Here is a 12,218-nt window from a genome sequence, read left to right as displayed (position 1 = left end):
CAAACTGGGGCTAAGCCGCGGTGTACAGCCCTGTATTGGTTCTGCTTTTGTAACCCCACATGTTGCCTCGCGTTCTGCTCCCTGCCGTCCGGCCAGGCCGGGAGCTGCGTTGAGAACAAGCCCCGGCGGCTGGACTACGGTTCTGAAAAAGAGAGTGGGAGGAGGATGGAAAACAGCCCAGAGGTGAAGATCCGCAGTTTGAACAGGGGAAAGGACTGCCTTCACAAGGGCTCCCTCGCATAGATGCCCAGGGAAGCCCTGCCTAGCAGGAGCTCTCCAGCTTCCAGGTAAAATTACCCCCAAACGGGTGTCTGTTCTCTACACCTCAGCCCGCACATTGATAGAGGAGTACTGCAACACCGTGCCTCCGGGTGAAACTGTGCCTGCTGCAGTCCTCCAGGACCTACCCCACGTGCAGCCCAAACCCTACCCCAGTTACATGGACTCGTGATGGAGGGAAACATCCTGTAGCCAGGATGAATTATACCCACAATTCACAGCCCATCCTGTCCGCCTCCTGTTTCCTTCAGCAAAGAGCCAGGCTGCTCTGAGCTTGGTGTCAGCGGGAGCCTTCGGCTTGGGTTCCTTTCCAAAGGTTTTAACATTCTTTTGGGGCCATCTCACTCGTGAAGGCAGCATCACCCCCGCACCCACCCACAGCCTGGAGTCGTTGAAAATGCTACACTGAACTATTAACAGTCCAGCAACACCTTGACGAGCTGACGTTTGTCCGTCGGAGAACATCGCTTGGAAACAGCAGCGTCCGGCCACTTGGCTTCCACTACAGCCTTCCATCTGCTTCTCTGGATGAACGTCACGCCTCCCTACGCCACGTGGCTTATCGCTACAGTATCTTACATGTGTCTAGTGCCTAACGAACTAGATGGTGTTCACAGAGGAGCGATGCAGCTGCCTCTGGGCTGGACTACAACAGAGACAATCAGTGCACGGCCGAAGGAAGGAGGGGAATTTGGGCTGTTTCCAGGCAATTCCCAAACAGAACCTTATTTGTTCAGGGCTCAGCAGAAAGCTCTTCCCTCTTTACTATTCCACACATCCCCTTTTATTGTTCCCTGGACACTTTTCCTCCCAGAGGTGCTGTAACCCCCTAAGAGCTCAGAGAGGATCAAGGAATCATACTTACTTGGCTAGCTTGATGGGAGACGTTTTGCTTGGGGAGCCTTTGCCTGCTCCCTTGAACATCTTGGCAGGAGTTTAGCTCCCCTCTTGGCGTCCACACAGCTCTGCTTGTCTGCCGGGATGGAATGACAGGCTCCAGCTGGGATGGTCTGGGGCAGGTTACAAGAGCAGTTTCTGGGTGGCTCCTCCCCAAGCTACAGGTGATCCAGAACAGAGAGAGAGCCTGGCTTTAAAAATGACTAGAAAAACCAGTTGTGCTGGAAAGAGCAGAGCCCCAGAGGGAGAGCGGGTGACCCCACCCTGCTTTTCAGAAGTACATTCCTTTACGCTCACATTCTGGCTCAGTCAGACACAGGATTCTCTCCGGTAGAGAGGTTCATTGTTAGTTTTGATACCTAACAGACTGAATCCAAGTATCAGAGAGGTAGACAAGTTAGTCTGTGTCTTCAAACACAACAAGAAGTCCTGTGGCGCCTTATAGACTAACAGATAATTTGGAGCACAAGTTTTGTGGGCAAAGACCCGCTTCATCAGATGCCTGAGCTCCAGTGCAGTTAATTAACTTTTAGTTCTAAGCATGGCAGCTTCTTCCCCATCAATTAGGAACATAATTTCCTGGAAGGAGGCCAGGGAAGGCAGCTTCCCAGTTAGCAATAATATGGGCCCTTTGGCTCTTGTGGCTAAAAGGTAAGGAAGACGCAGCTGCTGATCTGATTTCTGGTCCCAGCTCCACCATCAGTGCCTGCCTAGGCGAACCTGGGCAAGGGAGCCAGCCTCTGCACAGTGGGGCTAATGCTCCTGCTTTCTCTCCCAGGTACAGCAGCCATCCTACCTAGCAAGGAAAGGCCAGAGGGGAATAGAGAGACCAAGCCTCTCTTTTAAATAGCTGCATCACCTCCAGCATGCTAAGTACCCTACAAAGTCATACGTTTCTATCACAGCATCTGACCCTTTAACTTCTTTTATGGAAAGCCCTCCCCTGATCAGCTGCTTCTTAATAAGGCAGCATAAATGGCAGTCCTTAGCACCAGAACGGGTGATGACCCCAGTCCCTGGAATGGTGAGAAGCTAGGGACGAGGTTTCAGAAGCACCGTAAGTAAAAAAGAAGGGTGCAGTATTATTCTAGTGCAGGGCTCGTACTCACCTTGAAGAACCACATTTATCAGCTTAAAATGCGACTCCCACGAGGCCCGTTAACAACACGGCTGGAGCAGGTAGAGGGGTTGCAGGGTGAAAACTTAAAAGAAGTCTTTTTTTCCAAATCATGTTCACTGCTAGGGCAAGGAAGGTTACCCATTGGCTTAGCAGGTGCCCTAGGATGAATTCCGCTTTCCTGAAGTCAATGAGAATTTTGCCATTCACCTCAGTAAGGGCCAATATTTCAGCCCCGGTTCTTTGAGCTGGAAGGCCAGTGTAAATTGGCATTGCCCTTCCCTGAGCACTGTTCTCCTCCAGTGGTACAGAAGGGCCCCAGCTTTTTCTAATTTGTATTACAATAGCATCGAGATGTCCCAGTACCGATAAAAATCCCACCTCAAAACAGTGATGCCTAATGGATAGAGAAACAGACCTGCGCTCTCAACAGCTGTGCTCTAGTTCTCCCTCTGCTGCTCACCTCCTGATTGACCGCGGACAAGCTCTGGGCTGCAGTTTCCCCATCTGTTAGATGGCACTAATGATATGGAAGTAAAGTGCTTTGAGATCTATGGATGGTAGCGGGTTCTTATTGGGCTCAAACACCTAGTAGGAGCTGCTCCCTGGTCTGAGAAGCTTACAGTACAAATCGTTTTCTGTTAGTCTATAAGGTGCCACAGGACCCTTCGTTGCTAGTACAAATCGTGTGTCATTTAAAAATGAAAGAAAAGCTGAGACTCCACCAAAAGGAGAAATTTGTAAGGCGGTTAGGGCCTGATTCTTTGCTCCTGGACCTTGCACCTGCACAAAAAGGGTGCAGAACGAGCAGTCCTATGTGATTGCATGGCACACCCATTTTCCACAGGTCACTTTCTCCAAAGTTGTACTAATCAGTGAAGATCCAGGCCAGAAGGGGTAAAACTAGGAGAACTGACTGAAAACAGGTACTACCAGAAATACCTTCTGAAAGTTGTACAGGCACAGGGCAGGGAGGGAGAGAAATACAAAAGAATATCCACATAACTGAGCCCCTCCCAGAATACTTTCACCTCTGATTAATCAGTCACTTGTCATTTAGGGGCGCAGAAGGAGAAATTCCTGATCTGCTGGGCTTTAAGTTATTAAAATGTTTCTCTGTCTCTCCACCACACCTCTGCAATTTTTCTCCCACTCTGGAATGGAGCCCTCTTTGAAAGAAAGACCGCTGAAGAGAAAATAGCCTCATAAACACCTTTCTGCTCCACCAGAAGGCAGAACCTCTCTCTCTCTCACACACACACAGCTAATTTCTGAACACCGCAAAGAATTACAGGCATCTCAGCTAGGTTAGGGCGCGGCCCTGACTGGAGAGAACAGCAAGCCAGTAACTGCACACACAAGTCACATGAGTGAATGGGGGCCTGCCCCACGTGCTGAATGATTCGCCAGAAACTGGTGCTGCCTTTGAGCCAGGCGGCAACAGGTAAAGACATTGACGTAACGCGTTCTTTACCAAACAAGATTTCTGCTTGTAGTACCGCAGGAAAGAGGAAGCCCTTCCTTTTTTTGTGAGCCCCATGGGATGCTGAGTATTAACACAGAAATTTAAAACAAACAGGAAATATGACTTCACCCAACGCGCAGTCAATCTGTGGAACTCCAGGCCAGAGGAGGTTGTGAACGTCAAGACTAACAGGGTTCAAAAAAGCACTAGGTAAGTTCGTGGAGGACAGGTCCCTCAATGGCTTTTCACCAGAACGAGGCAGGGATGGCGTCTCTAGCCTCTGTTTGTCAGAACCTGGCAACAGGTGATGGATCACTTGATGACTACCTGTTCTGTCCATTCCCTCTGGGGCATCTGGCATTGGCCCCTGGAAGAAAATAGGATCCTGGGCTAGACGGACCTTTGGCGTGACCCAGTGTGGCCGTTCTTATGTTCAAATCCTGGCGCTGGATTTTACCCGAGTAAGCCTTGTACAGGTGTTTGCAAAGAGTTCATGACAAATAGCGGCACTGACAGCTACTGCAAGCTCCAGGGCAAGGTGGGAGGGGGGCCCTGGCTCTGTGCCCTGGAAAGGGTGGGGCCTGTGGCAGCCAAGCCTGAGCGTGACTCAGATTGTGGTGCTGAGTCCCCTCCACGCTCACGGCCCCGTGGCGGGGGGCTGCCGCAGTAGTTTGAAGGGCCCTGGAGCTCAGGCTGCCGCTGTTGCCAAAGTAGATGAGGTGGCGGTCGTAGTGCCAGGCCCCTTTGAAAAGCCAGGACCCTGTGCAATAGCCACTTTGCCCCATCTTTTCCCTCCCTCCCGTCAGCGGGCCTGAAGACAAGCAAGGTGACTGGGATCTCTAGAAAGCCCTCTAGTGCTACTTACCCCTTGTACACCCTGCAGAGCCCCCACACCTGATTACAAAGAACTTCCCGCTAGGATACGATTTTGCCCCTCTGTCGTGAAGGATCGCTCAGCACTTGGCATCAGCCTCACGTCATCCCTGGCAGGTCTGTTATCACCCCTGTCACAGCTGTGAGAAGCGAAGCGCCGAGAGGTTAAAAGGGCACATGGTACTATCTGCCCACAGGCCTGCAGCACAATCCTTCCCCCAGCTGAGCGCTCTTGGAATATAGCGATTTGTTCCATGCGGGGGCGGGGAGGGGAGGGCCAGGCCTCCTCATCCTCTCTCTCCGGGGGATTTACACCACTGGGAGCACAGGCCTGAAGTTGTTCCTGGGCCCAGAGTGAAGTACATGTGAGAAGAGGAAGGTTCCTGGTTTGCCCTTTGCCCACCTCTGGCATGGGTCAGTCTGTCCCTTGGGACTGGATTCTACCAATGTGAGTATCACCACTAGGCTCCACTTGCAAAGGACAGTGTGGCCCAGTCAGAGCAAAGGTCAATAGAACTGGGTCCTTAGGCCCAGCTCCTCAAAGGTATTTAAAGCCCCAACTCCCAGTGCTTTCCATGGGAGCAACACACCTACACATATATTTGCAGGTCTGCGTACTGATGAGTCCCCCTCTTAGCGAATCTGTGATGGAACCCGAGATAAAGCCAGCCCTCCTATGTGTTCCACTCCTATGTTCCCTTTAATTATACCCCCTTCGGCTGTTCTTACCCTCCACTTCCGTGCTATAGGTATTTCTGCCCTTTGGGTGGTGTCCCTTGTCTGCATCAGGGAACGTTAGGAGATCTGAAAGAGAAAGGTGGCAGCAATTCTTTTCATGAGATAGCCGCAGGCGAGGAGGCCAAAAAATGAGGCTATTTGCGATTGGATTCCTTGTTCCTGTCTAGCTTTAACTTTGGTAAACTTGCAGGTATTATTGGTGCTCATGGAAGCAAAGGGTCGAGAACAGGAGGAAGATCCAGATAGGCTTCTTAGGACAAGAAGCAATGGGCTTAAATTTCAGCAATGAAGATTTAGATTGGACATCAGGAAAAATGCCCTGGCAGGGTGGATAATTACTGGACTATATTTGGCTAGGGTGGTTGTAGACTCTCCACTGATGGAGATATTTAAGGACAGGTTAGATAAATAGCTAACAGGGGTGATCTAGACCAGAGGTCAGCAACCTTTCCAAGGCAGAGCACCAAAATTTGACCTTTTTGACCTCTAGGTACAGTCCCAGGGCGGGTGATGCTTTTTAAAGTCACTAATAGTCCTACTTACAACAGCTTCATTAACAAATAAAGAGGCAGAGCTTTCCACGTAGGGGTGGTTGGTAGCATTTGGTGGCTTTTTGTCAATCCAAAGGAGGCGGGGCTTTGAGCAAGCTCCCAGCTGTGTGGCGGAGTTCCTGCCTCACGTGCCAATGAAAATCAGCTTGCATGCTGCTCTTAGCACCTGGGCCAGGGGTTGCTGACCCCGATCTAGATGGTGAGCACAGGGAGCTGGTACGGATGACCTCTCGAGGTCCATTCCCGTTCTAGTGTTCTATGATTCTATGCTGGTGTCAGCTGCTCGGTGCAGTATTGGAAACTGTCCTTTTAATTGGTTTAGCTGCCCCCACCCACACCCAGGAAGTCTTGGGGTGGGAGACTGCAGCAGCCCCTGTTCTGGTAGGTGGAGGCAGTTGGCAGAGCCTGCAGAACTCAGAGGATCTCACACAGGCACCTGGGGGGCACCACATGATTTAAACAGCACCTCAGGCTCACACCTTACAGAGGCATCGCCAAAGCACCTGTAACAGCTGCTACTGTTTATACTTTCGTAATGTCTAAAGGCCCCGTGGGCTCCTATTCTGGTACGTGCTGTATCAACACATGGCGACATGGTCTTTAGCTAAGAGGGAAACACAAGCTTGGATTTGGGCTTGTGGGCCAAGCAGATCTTGGCCCCACTCTTCCACATGAGACACCCCCTCTTGCTCCTGAAAGGAGGGTGTCTAAAAAATCAAGCACGAAAGTGGCCGTACCTGACTAAGTGCTTTGACTGCACATGATGTCTGAGGGCCTTAGTTCTGCTGGCACAGATTTGATGGTTGCACCTCAGCCACAGCAGAACCCCACCTCTACCTGCAGATGTACCAGTGAATTCCAGACTTGCTGAAGCAGAAGTCTCACAGCACATCAGGAGCAAGGAGATCATTTCCAAGTTAGGACAACTGGCTGAACTGGCACAGCTGCAGTGCCTGTCACTTGCAATGCAGGGGGCAGAAACCATCATAGGCTTCACCAGATCAGCGGGACTTGACCTACCGTAGTTGAGCACGAGTGTTGACAGCAGGCCTTGCAAATGCCCTGGCTTCACTGCTGCACACAGGCACATGGCAGCAAAAAAACACTTGGCGCTGCAAGTACCATGACAGCTAACGCTTTCCTGCGGCACCTTGTCCTCTCCGACCGACAGCGATAGCACTGGCAGGGATGTCTGACATCAGGCTGCAGAGCCCAGTTCACAGGGAACAAAAGGTCCGATGCTCCAAGGAGGTTTGGCCTCGGAAAGCACGGCAGGGAGGGCACAGGCAGAGACGGGCTCAGCCAACCGGAGCCAGCCTTTCTGCCACCTCTCATTAAACACCAAACTCACTCTGGTGGGTTTTGTGGCTGGTTATATTGCAAGTTGCTTGGTTTTCAGACATGCTGAAATGTTCGTCAAGCAAGTACAGCACCAGCTCTTGCCTCTGCGGTATCAACTCAGGCCGCATCGGCAAGTGTCTTTGCTCTCTAAATTGGCTGGGATTGGTACCTCTGCCCTCCAGTAGGAAATGCCGGCAGAGGTTGTCAGTGATGCAGCTACACTACTTTCATTTGTATTGGGCCTTCAAGCGCAATGAACCTCCAAGAGCTTTGCACAGTCAGTGCTACAAACTATACTAACAGTCGCTCCCCTGTGCAACAGTTAATACACTCAGAGGGTTCTGGGTACACACAGCAGAGTCGACCAGGAAATCCTGTTCCTGTCCCTAGGGGAGTTCGAGACAGACTTGTTATTTCCCAGCCCACACTTTAATGCAGAGTTGAAATAGGACATTTTTGTGAGCAAACCATTTGCTTGCATTGAGTGATGCCTTACTCCTTGAGCACGCTGGCTGACTCCTGCAAGACTGTCACCGAATTAGGGGCTACTCCCCAGGAGCTAGATAACAGCTTTTTGCCCTTTGACCCCAAAGGTGCAGGGGTGGGTCACCAGTTCAGTGCATCACAGGGCCAGCAACACAGCATGGTACCTACTTGATCTGCTGGGAAAAGGGCTGACAAAGCTGAACAGGCCAAGGGCTATTGGAGGAAAAATGAGGTGCTTAGAGCAGTGAACCTAGGCACGAGAGCAGTAGGACATGGTTTTCCTTTTCCACAGGGACCATTATGGTAACTATGGCAACAAGCCCATCACTGAATACAGGCCACTACTAATTAATTCCTTGCCTCCGTGCCTCTCTGCATGCTCCCTTCCCTCCTCACCGCCCGGCAGAACTGCCACTGGAAAAGCACATGCGAGAGCAGCTAGCGTTTTGCTGGTGCCAAGAAGCAGCAGCAGCAAGAGGGTTAATTACATCCACGTGCTCAACGAGCCCAGGTGCTGGAGCACAAAGGTCGTTTCACAGGAAGGGAAGTTAGCATAGATTTACTGAGATTTGTTAACCGTTACCAGCCAAGCTCCTCAAGGCACAGAGAACAGACAGAAAGAGACTTGCCTGGGGTGTCTCCTTCAGGGCAGCCTTTCCATTTCCCACCTTGCTGGGCACAGCTCGGAGGATTATTGTTATGGCAGTTTTACACTTAAACCCAAGAGCTAAGAACAGGAGTTACACAGGGCTGTACTTGTGCACCTCCATGTGAGGCCCTCAAAGCACTTTCCAGAACATGGAACCTAAGGAAGCACCTGGTATCCTTCCCCCTCTCCAAATGGGGAAACAATGGAGATTAAATGCTTGATTTGTAATGGCTGCTGTCAAAGTGCCAATGACTGCTTCATGGCAGAGAAATAGAATAACTCATCACCTGCCTCCCCAAGCTGGTGGTGTTATTCCAGACTTCACCTACTTCTGGTTCATTTAGGGCTTTGCTTGGGACAATTAAGCTTCCCATTCCTCCAGTTCTCAGAGAAGAGCACACACATTCTCCAGACTTTCAGTAGCCTATGCTGCCGATACTACCACCAGCAGGGTCTGTTCCCAGGGGCTTGGAGCGGTGGGCAGGAAGTCCTGAGTTCTAGTTCACAGTTTGACCCTGGGCAAGTGACAGCCTGCTTCAGTTTCACCATCTGCATGACGAGACCTCCACCTGCCCTGAAAGGGGAGCCATGGCAAAGCTTTCCTGCCAACTGAGGTTTTCAATGACTGTTCTGACAGGTGTCTAGAAGTGGATTGTGACAGGGAATCGTATTGATTAGAGACCATGGAATATTCTTTGAAAACAAAGAAGCATACTCGAGTACAAGGCAACCTTACATCTGTGGACTTGGAGCACATGGGGAACAACTCCAATCAGAGGGACTGGATTTGTACCCAAAGACAGCTACACATTGTGTGACAAATACTGAATTGGCAAGCTCCCCTTCTTAACATCCCCTTCTGGATTGCAGCAAAGTATGCCAATCACAAGACAGAAGGCAAGATTTAAGCAAACTCTCTGCCTGGTTTATTTGACCAGGAAAGGGTCAAATTTACACAGAAATTCAGAGAAACATTTAGGTGCATGGAGGAGGAGGACAGGCAAGATTACCAACCCCGTAACAGCCACATATGCCTGCTGCATTTCCGCTTTAATATCACCAGCATCGGAAAGGCCACACTGTACTCCCTAGTGTGCCCATACGCCAGGTAGCGAGGGATGCTTTATCGCCCGCTGTGGGAGTTTACCTCAACTGGGTCTTGCAAATGGGTGCACCCCGATCCCATTCCTGGCTCTCCAGACTGGGGATAGGCCCCCAACTGCCCCCCGCTCATCACCTGAGCCAGCTGCATGCGCTGGAGCCAGTCCCTTTTTGCAACACGCCAAGATTTCACCTGTACATGCTCATGCCTCACATACTCTACTCCCCACCCTCCCATCCTGCTAGCAGCAGGTGGGTGGGAAGCCTCACTGAACCAGTATGTACTCCACCATGGGCCCATGGGGGGCGTTGGCCAGATCCTCCACGGTACTGTGAGCGTGGGCGTGTACTTGGCACACTTCACACAGGCCTGACACTTGCTCCCTTTTGTGGCAGGAGGGAGACATTGGTGCACATCTAGCTTGGATGTGCCAGGCTACAGCTCCTCTTCCAGCCCCTCTGGAACCTCCTGCTGGGGTTCCGACTGCACTTCACCCCCCCCCCCCACATACTGATCTTTGCACGCCTCATCCCCGACCCACAGTTACAGGATCTTCTCCTCAGCCTTCTCGTTATGGCTAAGATGGCCACTTACAAAACCCAGGAGGAGGGTGGCTGAGTGGTGGAACTGCAACTGGGGGCCCTATTTTCCACTCTTCTATCTGTTCACACACACAGGCAGAATTCCTCTGGGCAGCATCCACCAGCTCCCTCGACACCTTCAAGAAGCAGCTGGTGTTGTCCAGGGCTCTGCTTAGCATCCCCTCCCAGCTCCCTCATTTTAACCCTATGATATACACGCATCTCACAGAACTGGAAAGGACCTTGAGAGGTGGAGTCCTCCTCCAGGGCTGGGCCTGTTTTCTTTTAAGTTGGTCCCCAGGATTACTTGGGTTCCCAAGCCCAGTGGATTGCCCCCAGCAGGGGGCATCTTTTAGCTGTGGCCAGGCCTGTGGCCACTCACTACTCCTACCCTAATAGGATCACAAAGGCCACATAGCAGATACTGTGACTGGGGCATTAATTCCACACTGAAGAACCAAAACACAGCTATTTTGACCAAGCACTATGGGGCAGAGACTGTCTTTGTTCTGTATGCATACAGCATCTAGCGTAACAGGTCCATGATTACAACTGTCCGGTGCTACCACAATACTAACTGCAAATCTGCCAACATCAGACAGCTTTGGAACAAGCCAAGAAAGCTCAGCCTAAAACCTCTACTGGGGCAGGTATGCAAAAGCATATTTTGCTGAACTTGTTTTCTTAGATCAGACACACTGCAACAGGAGAGGGTTGTGTTCAGCCTCTCCCTTGCACAAACCTGTTCCACAGTACCTCTCCCTCTGCATATTTTCAGTTTTGGATCTAGCTAAGGCTGTGAAGAAAAACAACTTGCAAAGGAGACTTTGAACTAGGGTTGGCTGGAAAACAAGAATTCCGTTTCATGAAAAAGCAGAGGGTGTGACACCAGAACTTTTTTTTTTGGTGTGTGAGAAACACCCCAAATAGCCAATGGGCTCTGCCCAGTTCAGAATCTGAACCTGGGTCTTGCCCCATCCGTATGCCTAACCACTGAACTTTTGGCTACTCTCAGGTATGAGCTAACCTCATCCTCCTCCCTCCCCAGAAATTCCATTGGGGACCTGAGAAACCTCCTTATGGACAATTTTCAAAAATCAGCCTCTTCCAACAAAAACATGTAGGAAAGAAATCCCCAGCCAATGCTGTTTAGAGCCCACAAGTCTTTGCATGAACGTACAGACCTTTGTCGCAGGCGGTGTGCTTCCAGAACAGAGTTCTTCATTACCTCAGAAGGAATTATATTTGCCGGTGATAAGTTGCTCCACATGGAAATGTGACTATAAGGGGAAAGGGGACCGAGGGAGGGGTACAAATGGTTAGCAGGAACAAGTTAAGGTCGTTCACTTGTGAGCAGGAACTGTCTCGTTACATAATTTCTACTAACCAGCTTTAATCAGATGGTTTTGATTTGTGAGCAGCACTGCCGACTGCTGGTACCAGCTCTGTTTCCTCAAACACAGCAAGAGGGAGGGGAGGGCACTAATCATATCAAACAACTGCTGACTGTTACATGCAGCCGAAACAAAGCCCGAGTGAAAGAGGAAGCGGAGTTCATAGCACACAAGTCAACAGGGCAGAAATCCTTTGGGGGGAATGATTTTTCTTCCATTTTCTACAATATTTGCCTCCCCAATCAGAAAGAGGCTCACCCTTCAAGCATGGTTAATTCTTCCAACACACTTGGTGAAGGCATATGCTGGGGTCGGCAACCCCCAGCAGACCGGCCAAGAGTGGCACACGAGACAGGAATTCAGCCCCACCCTCCTCCCCCGTGCAGCCAGGAATTCGCTCAAAGGCAGGCTGCCTGTGGATTAACAAAAGACCAGCAAATGCTACCAGCCAACACCTAACCGGTAAAGCTCTGCATCTTCATTGATTTATCAACGAAGCTGTTAGAAGTAGGACTATTAGTGACTTTAAAAACTAGCACCAGTACTCTACACAGCGGTTCAAAAAGTCAAATTTCAGTGCTCTGCCTTGGAAAGGTTGCTGGCCTCTGCTGTACGCCATGGGAAAAATAGGAAATCTGGTCTTTGGGTCATTTGCTGAGATTCCACTGATTTTCCTCTAGCAGTAGAGGTCTTCTCGTGTTTAATTTAGATCAGGCTTATGATGAGCACTGAACTCACTTGTGGC

The 12,218-nt window shown here is 50.6% G+C and overlaps 1 protein-coding gene across 2 annotated transcripts in view; it reads right to left on the bottom strand.

The window, feature by feature from the left end:
* EVPL (envoplakin) overlaps positions 1-11,349 on the bottom strand; it is a 46,104-nt gene extending 34,755 nt beyond the window's left edge. Inside the window, exons 1-2 of one of the 2 annotated variants that reach the window (XM_075014172.1) lie at positions 4,624-4,769; positions 1,145-1,334 (exon numbers count right to left, since the gene is read on the bottom strand). In XM_075014172.1, coding sequence (XP_074870273.1) covers positions 1,145-1,203 — 59 coding nt within the window. In that variant the 5' untranslated portion in view covers positions 1,204-1,334; positions 4,624-4,769. Of the gene's footprint in view, positions 1-1,144; positions 1,335-4,623; positions 4,770-11,263 lie in introns of those variants that run through there. The other variant, XM_075014174.1, reaches the window with a different exon arrangement.
* Between the last annotated feature and the right edge of the window lie 869 nt (positions 11,350-12,218).

The sequence above is a fragment of the Carettochelys insculpta genome, chromosome 20, assembly GCF_033958435.1.
Source record: "Carettochelys insculpta isolate YL-2023 chromosome 20, ASM3395843v1, whole genome shotgun sequence".
In the NCBI taxonomy this organism is placed as follows: Eukaryota; Metazoa; Chordata; order Testudines; family Carettochelyidae; genus Carettochelys; species Carettochelys insculpta.
Note: the sequence above shows the minus strand (reverse complement) of the source record. Positions and strands in the feature narration are given on the sequence as shown.